Here is a 14,795-nt window from a genome sequence, read left to right on the forward strand (position 1 = left end):
ATAAGCTTATAATTGTTTGAGTGATAATTCTGGTCCATTCTTTTTTAGATAATGTACTTGGAGTAGATTAGAGCAATGTTGAAACCTTGGCCTTTATGGTCACTTAATGGATCGTTATGAAGGTTCAGATCATGCAGAGTCATGCCACAAACTTAGGAAACTCCATTAAATATGCATCTAAAAAAAGAAACAATAAGAAATTGATGTGTGAATTTAAAAAAAATAAATATTTTTTTGTATAAAGGAAGCAATTTTATTGTACATGTTAACACCAAAAATTAACATGGTTTTAGTAATTAACACTAACAAATATATCTGTCTACTAGCTGAATCACCATCTAACAGCTAGTATCACAGCTTTTGCTTTCAGTAACTTCAGTGAAACACGTCTGTCAGTCATCTGCCACCCTCTGACATGGATCTAAACACAGTTTCCTCAATTCTCACTTATAGCTATGAGGTATTTGATGGTATTTGATGGCTCTTGCATGTGCAGCCTATTCCAAGTTACTCTACAGCATCTCAAAGGAATCAGGATCTGGGCTTTGACTCCGCCCAGAACTTTCAATTACTTTTTTCTCAGCCAGTCCCAGGTAGATTTGCTGGTTGGTTTTGAATCATTGTCATGTTGCAAGGTTCAGTTTTGATTATTATTATTTTTTTCTTACCGAGTGTCTCACATGTTGTCTTCACATTAAATCTGTAGTCTGGCCTTCATGTTTTTCATGGAGAGCAAAGAGATTTCCTCCTTGCGTTCCTCCTGTGGACTTTAACTTGCTCAGTCTCTTTATCATTGCAGAGGCAGGTACCTTCATATCAACACTGGCAACAACCACAAACTTCTTTTTGCATCTTTCTTTATGAACTTACTTTGACAGCCAAACCTGGGCATGTCAGCATTTGTTTTGAACAACCTTCCTTTTTTTTTTTTTTTTTTTTTTTTACATTGCAATAGTTGGTTTAAAATTTCTTTGAGACCTCATTAGATCCCGTATCACACTCATAATCAGGCTTCTTTTTGAAGGCCTCACACAGCTCTTTTGACCTCACCATGATGTTTATTCTCACTTCACAGTCAGGAGCACGCCACGCTAAAGGTCAAAGGTGTAAACAGGACAGACAACTTTCTAAATGCTGAGTAATTATGTGTGCAGCTGATGTGTTGAGCCTTTTTTTGTTTAAAGCCATTTAAAGATAAGAAAGTCCAACTGGATTTCCTTTTTATTACATTTTCCACATCATTTAAAAAAAAAGGATGTTTCTTTGGATTTTCTATTGCTACATTTGATATAACATTTAAAATATGTTAGGAGAGCACACAAGGTGAAAGCGATCCTAATTCATTCACATAATTGTCTGTATTCAGTTTGACATTTAACATTAATATTAATATGAATGCAATGCCAAACCATGAAATACTTTTCAGTTCTATTTTTTTGTCACCTAACAGTTCAAGTTCTTGCTGCTTTTTGTTTTTTTGTTTGTTTTCCCTTATCCATTCCTTACCTGTTTACCATCACTTGTCTCCTTCCAACTTCACTTTCCGTCTCATTTATCTCTGTCCGGGGCAGTGGGCATTAGCAATGCTGTTCCTCATTTAGGCTTGCCTTTTCGTCTCCTCTTTTATCACTTTTGACCTCTGCTCACAGCTACTAAGTAACATCTCTACTCTCCATCATGTAAGTTACTCCCTTCCCCCATCACCTCCTCTCACGTGTGTTTCATCCGTCAGTCTGTTTTTCTCTGTCTGTATTTTTCAGGCCTTGTCTCTGATTTTGACAAGCTCTCCTTCTCTTGACAGATAGAAATGGCTGTAGATTTTTTTTCAATCTTGTCCTTCATGTCTTTGCTCTCCTGTCCATCTTTGCTGCCACCCAAATCCTGCTCAGTAGTGTGTTTCATTTCCATTCAATGTGTCTCTCGTCTTTCTTTCCTTAATCAGTCTTTTTCTCTCTTCATCCCTCATCTGCTCTTTTTTTTCTCTGTCAGTGTCATTCCTTTTTCCTTTTCCTGTCTAACTTCTTGTCTTTTTCTACCTCCACTGTCAAATGTTTGGGAGCTTGCCTAGATAATGGAAATCAAGGACCAAATGCAGGAGTTTTTGTTTTTCCCTATAAGTCGCTTCCCCATCTTGCTGATCTTTTCACATAATGACTTTATCTATTTCATTTAGCAAAGCTACATCATCCATCAACATGTCATAATCAATTCTCGTCATTTTCTCCTTGCCCTTTCCACAACTCCATTTTTCTCTACAGTAGAATTTAAATTACTCCCTCATTAGTTTGGATGCCCAACGTAGTAATTATGAGAAAGATATCACACAATCAGGATCAAAAAGTAACAAGTGCAGCAGGATATAACTGGCTTGAGCAATAAATATGTACAGCTAATGCACCACTATCAGTTTTCCTAAAATCATGAAGGAAAAAAATAATATTAAATTTCATGTGCATGTTGAAACAGTTTGAGGAAAACATTTTTGAGAGTATTTTTTCCTCTACTGTTTTATACAGTCGATTTGTAAAGAGAACAGCACATTAAGTTGTATATGAAGAAAATGTAGACATACATAGTGACAACATATAGATTGCTCGTGTTAAATTATTTTATGATGTGTCTGAACAGTGAGGAGTGCAAAGCTGTCTTACTCACAACAAAGAAAGGACATGGAAGCCTCCTTGTTTCTTTATGACAAACGGATTGGACCATGTCTGGGAAATAAACGTGTCAGAAGGAAAAACAAAGGCCATTTTCAAGGTCTTTTTTGAACTAAATAAGTGCACTTACGGGTAAACTAGCCTATGAAAGAAATCTATGGGCTTCTTGTGACACATAAAAGTGTCACTTCTTAAATGTGCAAGGATTTTGTTTATGCAGTTTAGCAAAGAACAAGGATATGCAGTACCTTGCAAAAAGGGTTGTACTTGAATTATTTTCCATTTTATGACTTTAAAACAACCAGTTTTCAATGTGTGATTTAAAGTGATTTTTCAACATGAGGTGCTTAAAATACAAATAAAGTAAAAAAGTATAGACATTAAACATTTTTCACAAATAGGATTTGTGGCCGTAGCTATCGCTTCATTCAACTGACATTTGCTACAGCTTTGCTGGAAAAGACATACCCATGAAAAAATATGTCTCTAAACATATTTTTTTACATTTAGAGACCATAAAAAATATACTCTGTTACAAAATAACTCATTCAGATTATATGGAGAGCAGATGTGCTCTTCAAGACTTTCCAGATTATGATGTTTGGATTGGACTTTGAATGAGATATTCGGCCCTATCAGGTCTCTTTGTTTTTCTTTATCTTCTCAAAACTGATGTATTTCAACACACATGGTTGTAAAGACTGCTGGTGGATCAATTTGTTGTTTATTTCAAATGTGTGCCTAAGTGTTTTCACAGTGGCAACCTGCTAACTGTGTTTTGGATATATGCTCTTGGTTCATCTTTTCTCCCTTTTACCGCCTCTCCTATTTTGCTCCTGAAGTTTTCCTCATTTGTGGCTTTCCCTCCTTACTCTTTTTTCCCGTCCACTCGTTATACTTGCAGCACATTAAAGCGTAACTGTAGTTGCTTTTGTTACTTTAGGGCGGTCGGTAGAACTTTTTCTTTTTTTCCCCTCTTACATCATGTCTCCTCTTCCCTTAGTGCACCATTTTCCCCTCTTCTTTTATTTTTGTTACTATTGCTAAGGTTGCCTTTAGTAACAAAATGTGCAGAGGGCTAAAGCTGATGTAATACATGCGCATACTGAAGGCTACACGCTTATCATTTTTTTTTTGTTTTATGTTGCTATAAAACTGATTTTGTTGAAAGGGACCATTGATCTACTTATTTCCCTCCTTTTATCTCATTTACAGAACTTTTGAATTAGCTCTTTTCCCTTGGTAATACATAAGAATAATAACAAAATTGTAAAGGGGATAACTGTAAAATTCTATGATTTATCTGATAAATATCATGTGCATGAGAATACATTTTCTTCCTGGAGTGAGGTTTAAGACTTTGGACGAATTTGGAAAAACGTCTCTTTGTAACTCAATGAACCAGTTTAGCAACATTAGAGACTATTAAAAACACACATTTTGATATTGTGTCAAAAATCTTTGAAAGGATCATAGATGGCCCTTTGAACATATAAGATTGAGTGTAAAGTTATAAAGTCTGGTCAAAGTTGCATTCTGTTTTTAAAAACTATCAGGCAAACTAAAAAGTCATGTAAGCAGATTATCAGTTTTGATTCTCACAAAAAAATACAAACAAAAACATGGATATGCCAGGTTTTAACCCAATAATGATAATGTGGAAGCAATTTTAATTACCAATCTGTGTATTTAGACTTTTAGTGAATTAAATTCAATATTGTTTTGAAATTTAGATCAAGCACATCAATTATATCACATTAATCTCTTAAAGAAGCGTCAGTGCAAGCTTCTAGTATTATTGGTAATTTAAGATGTTAGTTTTTATTAAATTCCTTATTGTTTATTTCTTGACTTCTCAGTGTCGTCTTTTACAAATTGTGGCCATGATTCACTTCCTTTCAGGCTGCTTGTCATTGTTCTCTTTCTCACAGTGATTGGCAGGAGCATGTCAAAAAGACCATTAAGTAGACCATAGCAAATCTAATTATATGTCCTCTGCAACCTCTCCTATTGATTGTGTTGATGCCGGCGTCTTCTGTCTTCCATCTGCTCCAACTTCCTGTAGATATGCTTCATGTGGAACAGTTTGAGCTGCTCTGCTACGAAGAAAAATAGCTGCTGGTTATTTATGTCTTCTTCCAAAGTTAAATAAGTAAATATTTCAATACTTATGAAATAAAGTGTAGGCAGACATTTTATTAGAATCCAACTCAACTCCCTCTCCTGATATAGCCGTGACATTGCTGTGGAACAGAAACGGGAAATACGCGAGTTACTACTTAATGAAAAAGTATACACTTTTGTCAAAGTTGCTCGATCTTTCAGTGGATGTTTATTAATGGAATCACAGACAAATGTGACATGTGAAATAGAGTTTACTCTCATGAAAAGAAGAGTGACACATTTGCCAGAATCTGAAACTAAGGAAAACACTTTTTTTTGTCAGTGGTTCCCGTTGTCATAGGTTATTTTTTATAGCAATGCAGCCATAAAGCACTTTGTGGTTTCCATACATAAATTGACCAGAAACTCTAAAAATAAACTGTTCCAGATTTTGTGTTTTCTCTCAAAAAGATTTCATAAATAATACAGAGAGCCACTGAAAAGTGTGACTACACACACAAAAAAACACATTCTTCATTTTTCTCCTTTCTTGTTGTCTTTAATTTTTTTTTGTTTTGAATTTCATATTCTCCAAAGGAAACAACTGGATATTGCAATGACATGAAAGCACACTTCAACAAATAATTTTAACTTCTTTGAACAAATATTTCAAATGCTGGATTAACCTGGTTGCTGAATTTTTCACACCTTTTGCTCAAGCACTTTTCATTCGGTTCTTTTTTGGCAGGATTCTATGTCCATACCACATCTTGACTTGGCCGTATTTACCCATTCGCCTTTCCAAATATCGTTGAAGCTCTTGTAAATAGCCGACCCCACAGTTTCCCATCAGATTTTTTCCGTAGCCAGGCTCAGTCGTTACAAAACGTTGATCTTCTTTTGATAAAGCCCTTTTTTTGTTGGACTGGATGCATGCTTGAAATCACTGTGGTGCTGAAAAATGAAATCCTTCCTCATCTTCAGCTTTCTGTCAGATAACCACAAGTGTTGGGTAAAAACTGATTGGTATTTCGAGCTGTTCATGATTGCATTTAAGTCAAAACGTCCAAAGAAATCAAGAGATTGTCAACACATATGGAGTACAACCATTGCTTTGTTCTTTGGCTTCTTGGCAGCCTCCCTGAGCACATAAATAATGTAAAGGAGCAAATGTCAGTATAAGCCTGGGAGGAAAGCCAATTAGACGTTTTTCAGGTTATTCAGAATCACTCTGGATGATGTACCCGGGAAGATTAAACTAAATTAAAATGTGAATAAAACAAAGTAAAGATGTGTATAACTGTGCTACCAGGCTGTTGCTGCTTGGTATTTTTCTTTTTATTTATTTTTTTTCTTTAGTTTTGAAGTTTGAATGTGGACAAAATATTTCTAAATGAAAGCAGAAAAATGATTAACGTTGATTTATCAGGTTTCAGTTTTTCCACATCCCATAAACTTGAAATACGTAACAGGGGTGTGCTCTCCTTTGATACACTGATGGATGTGCTGACAGCAAAGGACTATCATGTGACAGAATTCCCCTTTTCTGCTCTGCATCCTGATTACTGTGTCTCCTGCTGTTTGTGAAGCATATAAATTGAGAACATTTTTCACAGCAGTAGTCGATACTTCTTAGATCTATAATGGTGCAATCTGTAATTACATGGCAGTTTTTTCCTCCAACCATTTTCCGGCACTCTGTGTGCTTTCCTTTGTACCAAGAGTTGAAATATTTGAAGATGGTCTTTCATTCGAAACTAAGACCTCTTAGCTTCCACCCCTACCTTCAAGGAGGGTTTATTCTTCTGTCTAAGCTTTTGCATCATATTCACCATTACAGAAAATGGTCAAACCACGCTGCACAACAATGACATATGTTCTATACATTGGAGAATATAAGGGCTGTGCTTTTGTGTCCAAGAGGTGGATTCTGTGGAAAAGCTTAAGTCTTGCTTTTAAGGGTTTAGTTTTCCTTTTTCTCATCTTGTTCTGTATTCTGAAAAATTACAGTCTTTCACAAAATTCAGTTTAATTCCAGATATTAATTAAATGAATTTTAACTTTGCGTCTGTTGACCACAAGGGATTTTGCTTTGTTTTTAATTCCAAATTATTATATTTGTATTCTTCCAGGCTGACAGGTACAACTCTTCCCTCACCAGTGATATCGAATAAAAACTGGCTTCGGATACATTTCACCTCAGACAGCAATCACAGAAGAAAAGGATTTAGTGCTCAGTATCAAGGTATGTTAAAATTTTTCCATTTTTATGATGTCGGTTTTCGAACTTCTTGGTGTGCAAGGAGAGGGGTACAAAAATGTAATCTTTAAAAAAAACAAAACATTTTAAGCAGTTAGATTTAGTTAAGTATTAAGAACTACAAATAATTACTTAGAAAATGTGCAGTATATGATTTTAAAGTAATTCTACTATGTGCTTAATCCAAGTGCCATTAGCAAGTCTTAAACTTCAGCAGCAGAAGATTTACCAATTTGTTGCATCACATCCTTCACACATGTGGCTGGTTTTCTTTCAGATACGCTGCAGTAACCTTTTTGTTAACTTAAAAATGCAAGTGTCTATTTTTAAGGTTAGTTTAAATAAACATGAATATATTTTTAATTCCACATTTAAAAACTTCTCTTCCAACATTATTTGACCATAGCATATAGAAATATATTTTACAGCTGCAGAATGTAATTTTATAAAAAAAAAAAAAATAAAAAAAAAGTTTTTTTTAACATATTTGTTAAAACAGACAGCTCCTTGGTTTAAATAATAGGCTTGGTTTTTTCTCCCCTTAAGAATAAACACCTTAATTAAAAACTGTATTTTGTTTTTACTAATATTTAAATTTGTTTGATGTTCTGAAACACTGAAGTGTGACAAAAAAAAAAAAAGAGAACAAAACAATACAGAATGGGGCTATCCGTTGTGCTTTTGACGTTATTGCATGCTAACTTCAACATGTTAAAATGATGATAAATCGTGGCATATTACAGTTAAATTAATTACTCTGTGTTGAAAGCATTAGATGAAGGCTGGATGTCCTAAATCACAGGACTTGCTAAACTTTTTATTGTTATATAATAATGTTATAGTTTGGCATTAGCACTAGCATTAGCATTCGAAAGTGCATGTTCCTGGTCAGGTTTAATTGGTTTCACCTATCACATGCAACCAGATGAACCAAATCCTGTCTGTCTTTCAGGCTAACTGATGTCCTTTCTAGGCTTGTTTCCTTTACTCTTTCTCTCTTTTTCTTAGCTATCGGTCTGTTGCTCTTGCCATCGGTGCTTTTCTTTATGTGTGTGTGTGTGTGTGTGTGTGTGTGTGTGTGTGTGTGTGTGTGTGTGTGTGTGTGTGTGTGTAGAAAACAGAGAGTGAGAGAGAGAGGGAGACGGAGAGGAAGAGAGAGAGTGAGATGTGTTTTCATGCCAAGCCTGTCTCTCAGTGGAGTTTAGTTTGGTTGTAACACAGATTTTTTCCGTTATCCTCTGCAGTGGTGCCACTTAAGATAAAATAGATGGAATAAATTTTAATGACGCTCCTTTCCCACTTTTTCTCCTGACTTTTCCTGGTTTTTTTGAATTGATTTTCATATTTTCCTTTTATGCTTTTCACATTTTACCACCACAGTATAAACTGTATGCTAGATATGACATTGATCATAAGACGGGATTATTACACATTGGTGAATTGGAGCAAATGGCACCCTGGGGGTAAAGAAAAGTGGTGTAGGAAAAAGACGTACAGCAATTGAAGTTTAATGGAGTATGATTTATAATTAACCGTATAACCCCCTTTTCTTCTTGTCTCTGCAGTGAAGAAAGCCATAGAGTTGAAGTCCAGAGGGGTAAAGATGATGCCCAGCAAAGACTCCAGTCACAAAAATGCTGTCTGTAAGTACTCTATTACCGCCAATTTTATTATGTCTGATATTAGATAATCTTATAAATTACTCAATTTGAAACAGACCTGGCAACATGCACACACACACGCACACACTGTGCAGAAAAGAACACAAGGTGCATTTATCTTTCATGTGGCAGAGCCTGAGATTTCATCTATTTTTCAGAGAAGTTGACCTTCTTTGAGATAAGAATTAGGAGCCATTTTATATTTTTTATTATTTGTGCTGGAGCAAGAAGTATTACGTTTTTCTCAATCAGAAAAGAAACCGAGCCGTTAAAATTCCTGCTTTTCAGTCGCTCCATGCCAGCTACCAAAAACCAGACAGAGAAGTTTTCATGTAGCCTTTGCACAAAAAAACGATAAGACAGTAATGCTAGAGTTTCGCTTTAAGTAGACAAATACTGATAAAAGTATTCACTTAGTGCAAAACCAAAATGTCTGTTTTGTTCACTCATATTTTACATAAAATTGATTCAGTGGATAAACTGAGAGGCATGCATAACAAAAGTCACAGCTTAATATTATTTGCGTTAATGCTTCAAATGTCTAGGTAAGCGCCTCAAAATTCAGACAGTTTGATGCAAACAAACATATAATCACACACTGATTTATTAAAAACTAAATACCCCATTTTAGCTGTTTACACAACATTTATATTTTGAAAAATTCTCTTCTACTTGCTTGCCTTAGACACATTTTTTGGAAACCTGAATAAATTAATTTTATTGCTATTCATTTTCACCTGCTTATTGTTTGTTTTCATGTCTATAACTTAAAATTTTTAAGCCATTTTCAAGCTTCTGGGTGAAGAACGATACACAAATACAATACATAAAACACAGTATGCCATTATTTATATGCTTTATTATCTGATTTCATGGTGTTTCACAAGGGAATATACATATTACATGAAATGTCAATACACCCATGAGATCTATGAATTGTATTGCACCCATTGGTCCAGATTTTACTGCATATGTCCTTCTCTAAAGCAATTTAAGTCTTACTCCACCTGTCCAATAACGATTGTACTTTCTTCATTATGTGGAGCTGAAAAAAAAAAAAAAGGATAATGTCAGTTAACTGAGCAACCTGGGGAATCATTAAGCTTTAATTTAACTTAGTGCAATAATAATTAAAAAAAAAAAAATATGTGGCTTTGAGAATGGATCCCAAAGCTAAAAAGGCTCACATATTGGTATGGTGAGATTACCAGAGCATATATCCATGCAAAGTTAATAAGGCCTACAGTCAGGTCAACTTCTGATTTTGAACTGGTCTTTGAACATCACTTTTTGTGCGGCGCGTCTCTCCCAGTGGCAATCTAATGACTCTACAGTGGAAACTTTACTGTCTTTGTGCAATACATAATCATTATAAAGGAACACAAGATGACGGTAATGAGTTTTATCTATCTAGAGAAGCGAGTGCTTATAAATCATAATCTAAAAGAATGTCTACAACAGCCTCTTACTTATATTAAAGCACAGTTTGATATGAGCACAAAGAGAGCTATGTGTTTAAAAAGGGCCTTATATGAAAAAAAAATCCTTGAAAAGTTTAATTGGTGGAATCCCAAGCTGCACTAAAACACAATGTAATGTAGCAACATTAAAATAAAAGACTGAACAGTAAGATAATATAACATATTTAATTTACGTAAAAGCAACTTCTTTTGTTCGTACCTTCCTTAACAGGAATGTTATCTCATTGTGTGGATGTTTCATAATTAGAGAGGCTGAAAGATTATGATTAAGGATTTTTACTCTCCAGACAATGACCTAGAGCTATAATGAATCATCACTGCGAGAGTGTGATTTATAATGAGAGTCTTCTTCTGGGTACTCAGGCAACATGGTGCCGCTCTACAGTCCACTTAAATGAATGACCACTTCAAATTAAAAATTACAAGATCAAACAACATCCCAGGTAGAGCTTTGTGAGAAAAAAGCCTTGCGAGATAAGTTCTCTTTGGCATTGGAATATTATAGTGATCCTGTGTCTTAAATACACACGACACATGTGGTAAATACATGGCTGCTGCGTACTTCATCTCTAAGGTAGATTGACCTATTGAGCAACGAGAAGGTGAAGAAGAGGCAGCAAGACGAAGTCAGCAGAGGAAAGCATGTGATCTTACCGCACTTCACACATTGCTCTCCTCATCCAACGGGCACCTTAAGAGTACCTTGAAAGCTCTTACCTTGAAAACCTTATTTGATCACAAACACACACACACACACACACACAAACGTACACGCAAACACACTCTTTTCTTTACTTCTTCCATTACTCACAGTTTCAAATTCAGCTTATTTTATGAGGGTTAAAGCTGCAGTCCGTCGCTTCTGTAGAGAGAATGTTTTGAATTTGTTAAAACTGTCATCATGTCATGGCGGTATGAGACAGATAATCTGTGAAAAGATCGATCTCCTCCACTGCCTCCCAGTGCTGCTACTATCATCTGAAGAAATTCACAGCTCCAGACCAAACACAACCAATCAGAGCCTTGAGACGGGGCTTGGCACCATCGATCAAACTCATGCGCTAATGGCGGAGAATCAACTTACTGTTACAGGAAAACCGTTTAACTGCCATCATTGGTGGCCATGCTAACTAGACTGAGGATTCATAATAGGCTATGCTAGCTGCAGCGTAGCACACATCAAGGAGGAGGATGAGCGATTGATGAGTGGTCAATCAAAATCAGAAGATTTTGATTGACCACTCTCCTCCTGGCTCTGATTGGTTGTTTCTAGTTAGCACTGGGAGAAGGCAGATGACCATTTTTTTCTTTTTTCATAAATCATACCATACAGTCACAATATAGTCTAAAAAAATAGTTACATACTGTAGCTTTAAGCATAACTATGCCTCAATTTGTTCCCCCCCAACTGCTTGGGAGGAGTCAAGTTATTAGCAAGAAGGAGGAGCTTGCACGGCGCACCACTGCTGCAAAGGTTTACCTCAGTGTATTATATCCAAGCTGCATTCTGAATAATTTGCACATGCTGCAGGTCAGTGATTTAATGAGGCAAATCTCTAAAAAGCAGGGTCAGCACAGACAGTCACCACAGAGAAAAAAAAAATATTCCGCAAATTCCTAAAAAGTTGACTTTCAGAGATGAAACGTTTGCTGAAGACACTTTGATGATATTGAAATGACGCCGTGCATCATAAGCTTGTGTTTAAATGATGAATAGTCTTTTAAGTGCAAATATGGGATTAAGTCAGCGTGAGCAGTTTTGACATCAACCCAAAAGTCATATTTGTCATCTTTTTTCCTGTAACAATCTCATGTTGTTTTCATGAGCTGGATTTGTTTCTGCAATATAAACCTTGTGTTTGATGCCAATGAATGCCATTTGAACATGGGCGGGAGATGGAACGAGCGCACTGAGAGATACTGAAAGAGAAAGTGTGCATTTGAATGTTTGTGTGATGATTTTTGGACAGAACATCAAAAACACAGTCGAGCAAAAAAGACAGCTTGTTCTGTTTGCATCATATCTCACACAAACATGCACACACAATGTCTATACACGCACAAAGCCCAGAGCACACACATGGAATGCAGTCACACAAACACGGCAAATCATTCATCCATCTTTTATGCTGGGATGCACAAAACTTCGGCTTCCCTTTGTAAATTACAGCTAATGTGTGTGAGACGAAGAAGCAGGCCGAGCTTACTGAGAACGCAGAAGTAGAAAGAGGAAAAAAAATGAGAGAAATGATATAGGAAAGGACAGGTAGAAAGAAAAAGGGAAGCCCAAAAAGGCTAGATGTTTCTTTTTCCTCGGGTTATATTTAAAGCCCTGCAGGATATGTTTTTTTCCCCCCTCCTTTGTACTTATGTGCTGTCTTTTGAGCAAGCTTTTCCCTTCAAATTTTTGTGACTTTCTAACCAATATTATTCATCCAGAGAGTTCCATTACGACAGAACTGGTCTAAACTGGTTTCTGTCAAGTTGTCTGGTCTAATTTACATTCACATTCCATGTTCGGCATGCCGCAGGTGCTTCCAGCTGCTCGAGAACCAATGCAATATTCTGAATATAAGATAGATACAATTTATCATGTGTTTTGCATTTGTGCCGTTTTAAAACTTCCTCTAAGCAGATTGATGATTCAAAGCGAAAATGATACACTGCACCAAGAAGTGAGAAGCATTCTCACGCTCAAATCTCTGCAGATAACCTAAAAGTTTAGTCTGTCATTTTGATTTTATGCAAAGCCCTTATGAAATTAATTTTGCATTGCTTCTATTAAGCCTTTGTGTCATTGTCACCCTAGATTATTTAAGCTGCACAAGAGTTACTTCCCATTAAAAAAAAAAAAAAATGCTAACGGTCTGTTGCTTAATAAAACTTTGAAGCAAGATCCTGAAGGCACGATATTAACATTTCGAAAGCTTAAGTTTGAAAGCACTAAATAACTTAATAACTTGTGAAAGTAAGAGCATGCAACCCTTCTGACCCCACTGGGGAAAAGGGTGTACAGAAAATGGATGAATGGATGCTATGTAGAGATCTTCTTTTATTTCGTGAATGCTCTTAGAAAACATTTTCAAATCAGACTGTAGTTGTAATGCTTATGGATTTCTTTGTAAAGTAAAACTATTCACCAGAATCAGCTTAACGTCGTTTGTTACTATACAAAGCAAGAACAAAGGAAAATTGTAGAGGAAAAGTGCTGATAACTTGACATTTACCAATAATGCATAATGGCATCAAAATATCATTAGACATTGATGTGATGTTTAACACTACACTTAAAACTATATACAACTGAAACTAGATGTTTCCCCTCTCTGACGTTTAATTTATCGAAATGAATGTTCAGTGTTTTAGAAAGGTTCGCACTACACCAAATCACATCTGTCAAAGGCAACACAAATGAACATAAAATGCTGTTTTTAAATGCTGGAGCTTAATATTAAGGAGGAAAACAATGCAAACCTTCATGGCTCTGTGTGAAAAAGTGATTGACTGCCCCTGCCCACACTTCAGGACCTGGAATGAAAGGGAATGTCCGGCCATCTGTTTGTGACCTCAAGCTGAAACAAACTTGGTCTCTAACCCATCTCTGAATGGCTGGAGAAAAACAGAATGAATGCTTTGCAGTGACCTAGTCAAAGTCTTGACCTGCATTGAGATGCTGGGGCGTGACCACGTGGCAGAATTCAAACAATTCTGCAGAGATGAGTGGGCAGTGGGCCAGGATTACTGTAAAAGACTCAGTGCGAGTTATTGCAAACGCTTGACTGCGTTTTTTGTTGCTAAGGGAGGCACAACCAGGGGCTATCGCTTTTTTACACAAGGACATTTAGCTTTGAATTTTTTTATTTTCTGCAACCTGTAAAATAATATTTTCCCATTATGTGTATGTCTAAGAATGAAAACGGATCATAAATATGAGTGGACAAAACAATTGCATTGATTGAGACAATCTATTTGAAAAAACAAAAAGTAAGTCACTAATATTTCTGTATCATTTCCTTTGGCTATAACATTTAAAATAGTCTGCAAATTCAATATGTATAATATTGTGGATCCTTATTGTCAAATCAAATCTATTTATCTCTTTCTTTTCCTCTTACTTCTCCTGCTACCACTTTCTCAACTTCCCTCTCTTCCTTCCTGAGACTGAGAATTGTGTTATGTCTTGATCTTCTTCACAAACCGACGTATTGCTTACCGTTGCCTGTATTCATATTGATTAAATATTTGAAATCAATTGTTCTGTAAATACTGTATAGCCCTGTTGTATTTCCTGGTAACATTCTCTTTCTTTCAGTGAGCCAGAGTGGCCTTGCTGGTGACGTTTGTCCAGATCCCGGAGTTCCTGAAAATGGCAAAAGGATGGGTTCAGTCTTCCAGTAAGTTCATTTTCTCTTTGCAAACTGAACTTTCAGAGTGGCACGGCTGGAAGATCATTCCAGTCTCCAACATTACACTGGAGTAGACTCCGTGTATTAACCTGAAGTTGGTAATGAAATCATTAAAATGTAAGAAAACAGGTGCTTTGACCACTGGCAGGTAAAATTAATTACTGTTCACTCTGCAATGTTCTGCAGGCAAAATCTACGTCCTGTGCCACTTGCCACCCACGTGA

General features: G+C 36.1%; 1 protein-coding gene across 1 annotated transcript in view; it reads left to right on the forward strand.

Moving 5' to 3' along the window:
- The window catches only part of LOC106957382 (CUB and sushi domain-containing protein 1), a gene marked incomplete at its 5' end in the record, with an annotated part of 204,511 nt that overhangs the window by 19,007 nt on the left and 170,709 nt on the right, over positions 1-14,795 (forward strand). The window contains 3 exons of the mRNA XM_015048702.1: positions 6,896-7,008; positions 8,589-8,666; positions 14,478-14,559. Of these exons, the coding sequence (XP_014904188.1) occupies positions 6,896-7,008; positions 8,589-8,666; positions 14,478-14,559 (273 nt within the window). The remainder of the gene's footprint in view (positions 1-6,895; positions 7,009-8,588; positions 8,667-14,477; positions 14,560-14,795) is intronic.

The sequence above is a fragment of the Poecilia latipinna genome, unplaced genomic scaffold (assembly GCF_001443285.1).
Source record: "Poecilia latipinna isolate Pla-1442-1.1 unplaced genomic scaffold, P_latipinna-1.0 Scaffold899, whole genome shotgun sequence".
NCBI classification, from domain to species: Eukaryota; Metazoa; Chordata; class Actinopteri; order Cyprinodontiformes; family Poeciliidae; genus Poecilia; species Poecilia latipinna.